This window comes from Stegostoma tigrinum, chromosome 12, assembly GCF_030684315.1.
Source record: "Stegostoma tigrinum isolate sSteTig4 chromosome 12, sSteTig4.hap1, whole genome shotgun sequence".
Lineage (NCBI taxonomy): Eukaryota > Metazoa > Chordata > Chondrichthyes > Orectolobiformes > Stegostomatidae > Stegostoma > Stegostoma tigrinum.
The window spans coordinates 71,955,605-71,963,122 of NC_081365.1; the positions used below are offsets into that span (position 1 = coordinate 71,955,605).

Below are 7,518 nucleotides of genomic sequence, written 5' to 3' on the forward strand. Positions count from 1 at the left end.
GTTGTAATGAACATTTTTGTGTCACTACTGAGAGTTGAATTCTGTGATTAATTCTGACATTCCTGCTGGTAAAAAATCTTTTTTTTTGGATTGTGGATGAGACAATGGCAAGAGATGCTGCATTTAACCAGGAAAACTGGAAGATTTTGCAGTTTTGAAACTAGTTACTGGAACATATCTTATCTAAAATTTGCCTTATCAAAACAAGGGAGAGAATGCTAAACACAGGAGCAATTTCTGCAGATGCTGCAATCTATGCTGAAAACAACAAATGCAAGAGATCACAGCAGGTCCATGGAGAAACAGCAAGCTAACAGTTCAATCTAGATAACACTTAATTAGAGCTGAAGTAAAGTGTGGAGGAGACAGCATTTATGCTATAGTTTGGGGATTGGAGTAGTGGGTGTAGGGTACTAGGGGAGAAAAGATGTTGATTGTTCAGATTAAGTGATCGGAATGTGAGAATGGCTTAGTCACAGTTTTGACTAGAGACAGTCCTAACTTTCTTTTTGAGATGGCCATGCTTTTGGGATTAGAGGTCTCAGAATGGTAAACCACTTGATTTATTTCTTGGAAGAGTGATTACATCCCTAAATTTGGACAAAGGAGAAACACCTAGTTTGCAAGGAGAAAAACCTCAATCTCTTGCTATAAGAGATAACAAGGTGTGGAGCAGGAAAGCTGAAATTTCAGGTCTGGTCCCTTCTTCAGAAATGGGGGAGGGGAAGGGGATTCTGAAATAAGTAGGGAGAGGGGGAGGCAGATGAAAGATGAATAAAGGAGCAGAAAGGTGGAGAGGAGACAGACAAGTCAAGGAGGCAGCGATGGAGCCCGTAAAGGTGAGTGTAGGTGGGGTGTTAGGGTGGAGGTTGGACAGTCTAGGGAAGACAGACAGGTCAAGGAGATGGGAGGAGACTGGTAGGTAGGAGGTGGGGGTGGGGGTTGGGGTTGAGATGGGAGAAGTGTATAGGTGGGAGAAAGGACAGACAGGTTAGGGAGGCAGGGACAAGCTGGGTTGGTTTTCAGATGCACTTGAGGGCGGGGTGATTTTGAAGCTTGTGAAGTCCACATTGATGCCATTGGGCTGCAGGGTTCTGAAGCGAAATATGAGTTGCTGTTCCTGCAACCTTCGGTTGGTATAATTGTGGCACTGGAGGAGGCCCAGGATGGACATGTCGTCCAAGGAGTGGCAGGAGGAGTTGAAGTGGTTGCGACTGGGAGGCGCAGTCATCGCGAACTGAGCATAGGTGTTCAACAGAGTGGTCTCCAAGCCTCTGCTTGGTTTCACGATGTTGAGAAGGCCACATCTGGAGCAGCTGATACAGTATACCACATTAGCAAATGTTCAGGTGAACATCTGTTTGATGTGGAAGGTTTTCTTGGGGTCTGGGATGGGGTTGAGGGGGTGGCGTAGGGGCAGGTGTAGCACCTCTTGCGGTTGCAGGGAAAGGTGACGGGGTGGTGGGACGAGTGGGCAGTGTGGAGCGGACAAGGAAGTCATGGAGAGAGTGGTCTCTCCGGAAGGGAGAGGAGTGACGTGGGGAGGGAAAAATGTCCTTGGTAGTGAGGTCACATTGCAGGTGGTGGAAATGGCGAAGGATGATGCGTTGGATTTGGAGGTTGGTGGGGTGATACGTGAGGACGAGGGGATTCGGTTTTGGTGGTTATTGCGGGGATGGGGTGTGAGGGATGAGCTGTGGGAAACGCGAGAGATGTGGTCGAGGGTGTTTTCAATCACTGTGGAGGGGAAGTTGTGATCCTTGAAAAACTAGGGCATCTGAGATGTCCGGGAGTGGAATGCCTCATCTCGGGAGCAGATGTGGCAGAGACAAAGGGATTGGGAATAGGGGATGGCATTTTTTCAGGAAGATGGGTGAGAGGGAGTGTATTCAAGGTAGCTGTGGGCGTCAGTAGGCTTGAAATAGATATCGGTTTCCAGGTGGTTGCCAGAGATGGAATCAGGTCCAGGAACGATAGAGAGATATCGGAGATGATCCAGGTGAACTTAAGGTTAGGGTGGAAGGTGTTAGAGAAGTGAATAAACTGTTCGAGCTCCTTGTGGGAGCATGAGGTGGCACCAATACAGTCATCGATATAAGGGAAGAGGAGGTGGGGGACAGGACGAGCATAGCTTCGGAAGAGCAATTGTTCCACGTATCCTAAGAGGCAGGCGTATCTTGGGCCTATGCGAGTACCCGTGGCCACTCCCTTTTGCCTGTCAGAAGTGGGAGGAATTGGAAGAGAAGTTGTTGAGGGTGAGGACAAGTTTGGCTAAGCAGATAAGGGTGTCAGTGGAGGGGGATTTGTCGGGCCTGTGGGAAGGGAGAAGTGGAGGGCCTTTAGGCCATCTGCATGGGGAATGCAAGTAAATAGGGACTGGACATCTGTGGTAAAGATAGGGTGTTGGGGACCAGGGAATTGGAAGTTTTGGAGGAGGTGGAGGGCATGGGTGGAATCACGGACGAAGGTGGCGAGTTCCTGGACCAAGGGGGAGAAAATAGAGTTGAGGTAAGTGGAGATAAGTTCAGTGGAGCAGGAGCAGGCAGAGACAATGGGTTGATCAGGGCAGTCAGGTTTGTGGATTTTGGGAAGGAGATAGAAACGTCAGTGCGGGGTTGGGGAACGATGAGGTTGGTGGCTGTGGTTGGGAGGTCATCTGAGGTGATGGGGTTGTGGATGGTCTGAGAGAGGATGTTTTGGTCGTCGGGGTTGGGGTCATGGTCAAGGCGGTGGTAGGAGAAGGTGTCAGAGAGCTGGCGCTGGCCTTGGTGATATAGAGGTCAGTGCGCCATACTACGCCACCCTTGTCCACAGGTTTTGTAGTGAGGTTGGGGTTGGAGCGGAGGGTTGCACGTTCTGTGGGGGAAGAGGTTGGAGTGGGCGGGACGGGTGGAAAGGTTGAGTCGATTGATGTCTTGACAGCAGTTGGAGATGAAAAGGTCGAGGGAGGGTAGGAGGCCTTGGGGTGGTGCCCAGGAGGAGGGGGTGTGTTGGAGGTGGGAGAAGAGGTCAGTAGAGGAAGCGTTAGGCCCACCCTTTCCTGCCTTCCAGAGGGACGACTCACTGTGACTGCCTTGTCCACTCCACCAGCCCCACCACCCCCGGCACTTTTCCCTGCAACCGCAGGAAGTGCTACACCTGCCCCTACCACTCCCCTCCCCACCCCACACCTCAATCCTCGGCCCCAAGAAAAACTTCCCACATCAAACAGATGCTCATCTGCATGTCTGCTAATGTGGTATACTGTCCGCTGTTTCCAATGTAGCCTCCTCTACTTCGGGGAAACCAAGCCAAGGCTACACTCGGTTCGTGACAAACGACTGCACCTCCCAGTTGCGAACCACTTCAAGTCCCTCTTCCACTCCTTGGACGACATGTCCATCCTGGGCCTCCTCCAGTGCCACGATAATGCCACCTGAAGGTTGCAAGAACAGCACCTCATATTTCGCTTGGGAACCCTGCAGCCCACTGGTATCAAAGTGGACTTCACAAGCTTCAAAACCAGCCCAGCTTATCCCCTCCTCCCTGACCTGTCCATCCTTTCTCCCACCTATCCACTCCTCCCACCTCAACCCCTATCCCACCTCCTTCCTACCAATCTCCTTGACCAGTCCGTCTTCACTGGACTGACCAACCCCCACCTACACTCACATTTACTGGCTCTATGCCCGCTTCCTTGACCGGTCCGTCTCCTCTCCACCTATCTGCTCCTTTTAACCATCGTCCATCTGCCTCTCCCCCCCCCCCCCCCCCCCCCCCCCCACCCCCACCTCGCTTGCTTGCTCGGTCCCTCTCGCTCTCGCTCTGTCTCTCTTTTGGAATCCCCTTCCCCCTCCCCATTTCTCAAGAAGGGTCCAGGCCCAAAACGTCAGCTTTCCTGCTCCTCTGATGCTGCTTGGCCATGTGTGTTCATCCAGCTCAACACCTTGTTATCTCAGATTCTCCAGCATCAGCAGTTTCCTACTATCTCTTCAATCTCTTGCTACATTTTTATGTGGAAAGGTAACAAAAAAATCTGAGCCTTTGTCACAAACCATTTCCTTGTGAAATGCTTTCTCTGTAAATTGCCCATTGAAGAGATAGAGATACAGAAAGGGGCAAATTCTCAACCAATGAATGAAAGACAGCATTGTTATGTAAACAGCCTAATCTCCTCATCACAGAATCTGAAGGAGGTGAAAGAAAACAGTATTTGATGCCTGTGATCAGAACTGTGTTGCTCCCCCTTTATTGTTTTCTCCCCAGACATCACCTGTATCGTGTCTATTTGTCTGTGTTTGTATGAGTATGGGATCCTTTTTAAAAGGGTAAAATTTAAGATATAATATCATAAGTTAGTGAATCATGTTTTTTTCTTGCCACTGGGTTTAAAATAATGTGACTAGAATAAGTACCTTTTGACTTGTTAATAAACAAACGTGGTTTGCATTTTGAAATTGAATTCAGTGGAATTTCATAACTTAGATGATTGAAGTGATTGGGTGGGGCTAAGGATTGGGAGGTTTTAATTACCTAACTGATCTATTGGTTTGAAGACCATATTTTTGGAATGAATACAGGTAAGACACCAATTTGGATTGGTGTTGAAAAAGGGTAAATTCTAATTACATGCGTGTAATTTTAAAACTAGTTCTTAGTGCATACGACCTTAATCTCAGTTTGCAGCTTATAGAAACGACTGATAATAAAATCTTGGTTTATGAAATACTATAAAATGTGACACTGATAACTGTTTCTTACTTTTAAATTTGTTTATTTGCAGGTAAATCAGGAGAAAATTTAAGCAAACAAAAATGCCACTGTTCAAGTCGCACAAAAGTCCAGCAGATATTGTGAAAAATCTCAAAGACAATATGGCAATGCTGGAGAAGCAGGATATTTCAGACAAAAAGGCTGAAAAGGTATGCAGTGTTGCTTGAAAAGGTGTTGTCATGTGGGAGTAATGTTGTTCTATACATGAGTGGAAAAAGCAGTTGTGTAATTGAAAGCTGACACAAGAAATTTTCCAGTATCTTTGTCATGTCATAATCAAAATGCCAATATTCTACAATTGAATAATTAATCATGCTTTTATGTCAGCTTTTAAAATATTTTGATTAGGTTTCATAGACGAAGAGAACTTGCATTATATAATGCTTTTCCATTGATAAGTTGCTTTAAATATGAGCAAATAAGGCAACCGTTCAACCCTACGTCAGATTGGTAACTTAACAGTCATTCGGTTTTGTTGGTCTTCACTAAAATCTGATATGTCAAAATGGTTGAGTATTTATACAAGTACAGACTGTAATCCAACACAATCAAGTCCATTGTCTCTGTATTACATATTGAAAATTGTGTATATTAGTTGTAGTTGCCATAGTCCCAGAGGACCATTTGAGCTGTGCTCTTGTTTGAGACAGTTGGTGATTAGTTATACCATGACTGAGCTGAGAGCCAAGGATGAGAAGGCAGGACCTTCATGATGATCTTAGCTAGTATTGAACCCATGCTGTTGGCCTCAGTTTACAAAACAAGCCAGTAATTCAGTCAATGGAGCTAATCAACTCCCATTGCAACAACTATGACTGACAGGAGTACAATGGAAATTGAGTCCCCTATTCCACGAACTGTGCCAGAGTATAACATCTTAATTAATCCTCAAAGTGGCACATTATTTAAATTTATTGCTGTTATCTATACCAAAAGTGACTTTCACGAGATTTCTGTGATCAACACAAAAATAACTTGTTTGTTAAGAACAAACTTATGCTTTAAACAAGTGCCAAAACCAGTTATTAATGAAGTTACTGTGTAGAATTGAAACTATATCCTCCCTAATCCTTACACGTTCATACAGTTAGCACAAGACACAGCTTTGCACATGTACCATTGGTGAGAAAGTAAGAGTAGAATGAATTGACCTCTCAGTTCCCCGATTTCTTGTTGAGGAGATCGACTTTGTCGTTTGTCACAGAGTAATGGAAGACCCTGTGCTTAGATGGAAGGTCAGTTAGATCTAGATCTTTGGCTTATGTGAACAGTTTCCATTTAGAGTTTGAGAAAAGAATTACTGATTTCTGGAACGTTCTCAGGTTCCTAGAGAATACTTTGCTGAGAAAATGCTTCAGCTAATTTTACTTTGTGTCTTTCTTTCATTTGAGAGAGAGTAAGATATCTTTCCCTTCTCTCCCCCACCAGCGTTGTTCTAACTCCCACATTTCAGAAGAAACAGAATTTCCTATTTTCCATTTGGAAATAATTTTAAAGCTGATTTTCATTTAGAATTCTATTTTTTCCCCTCCTCACCCACCGCCACCACCAAACAAAAACCTTCCAAGGTTCAATTTCTACTTCAGTGGTCACTAGTCCTGTCGAATATTACTTCCTGTTGTTCTACAGGTGAAGAAGCATGCAGAAAAGTGACTTGAACCAGTAAAAACCTGGGCCAATCCCTCGAGACCACATTTCCCCCCCATCCTTTCCAACTCGCCACATGGCTCTATGATTTCCCCTTTGAACATGAATTGAACATCCCCAATTCTATAACATGAAAGCTGAAGACAAGATTGGACAGAAGAAAATATCCTCCCAAATAAACACAAGGTTTCCAAACAACATCTGAGCAATCAAGTTTCATAATCCTTGGAAAATATGTTCAATCATTAATAACATATGACTAGATATGCCCAATGTGGCCACCTGATGGAGCACTTCAAAATCTGTCTGGAACTGTGTAAACTGTGACCAAACCATGGAGGTATAACATTTTGCTCCAGCTCAAGTTTGAAGCAGCATTCTGACTTGTGCTTGCTCTCCTGTAGGGGATTGGATTGTTAAGAAACTCGACATTAAAACTGTAGTAGCTTATGCTCCTAAGGCATATGAGAGAAGATGATTTGTTGGCTTGGGTGTAACTGTAGACTGGTATATCAGGATAAACAGATGCTGCTTTTCCTTATTGAGATACTAAATTGAGGTCGTCCCTACTACACAGATTGCTGAGCAGTCTATTCATTTCTTCCATGAGTTTTTCTGAGATCTTGTGTGTCCAAATTACTGACTTCTACAGTAGTACTGAGTTATATACACTGTCATGGTAAGATGCACCTGGGGAAATTTGAGGCACGTTGAGATGCTGTAACAGTCATTATTTCTATAAACGACTAGAAAGTGTTGTCTATCTTGCTATTCTCTTAAAATTGTGTTTCTGAACATGATGGTGTTGGCTTATGAATGTTTAAAAATGATGTCTATGGCAAATTGATATTAAAAATTGCACGTCACTTTGGCGTTAAATTGCTAACCACATTGTCCTTGTTTGTTCAGTTAGTCAAAACTAATAATTTCACGATTTACTTTTTAACATTTTGCTTGATATCTATAGATACATTTTTTGAAGACCTAATGATCAATTTTTATTTGTGAAATTTGGGGAATTTATTTTTGTTCCTTAGTGATAATTCAGTGATTTCTGAGATTCCATCCCTGTTCAACAAAAGCCGAAAACTGGTTGATGGTTCTTATACAGGCTAGGTA

At 44.3% G+C, this 7,518-nt stretch overlaps 1 protein-coding gene across 3 annotated transcripts in view; it reads left to right on the forward strand.

The window, feature by feature from the left end:
• cab39l (calcium binding protein 39-like) overlaps positions 1-7,518 on the forward strand; it is a 91,587-nt gene that overhangs the window by 18,665 nt on the left and 65,404 nt on the right. For all 3 annotated transcript variants that reach the window (XM_048541074.2, XM_048541073.2, XM_048541072.2), the window contains one exon: positions 4,763-4,901. In XM_048541074.2, the coding sequence (XP_048397031.1) occupies positions 4,794-4,901 (108 nt within the window). In that variant the 5' untranslated portion in view covers positions 4,763-4,793. The remainder of the gene's footprint in view (positions 1-4,762; positions 4,902-7,518) is intronic.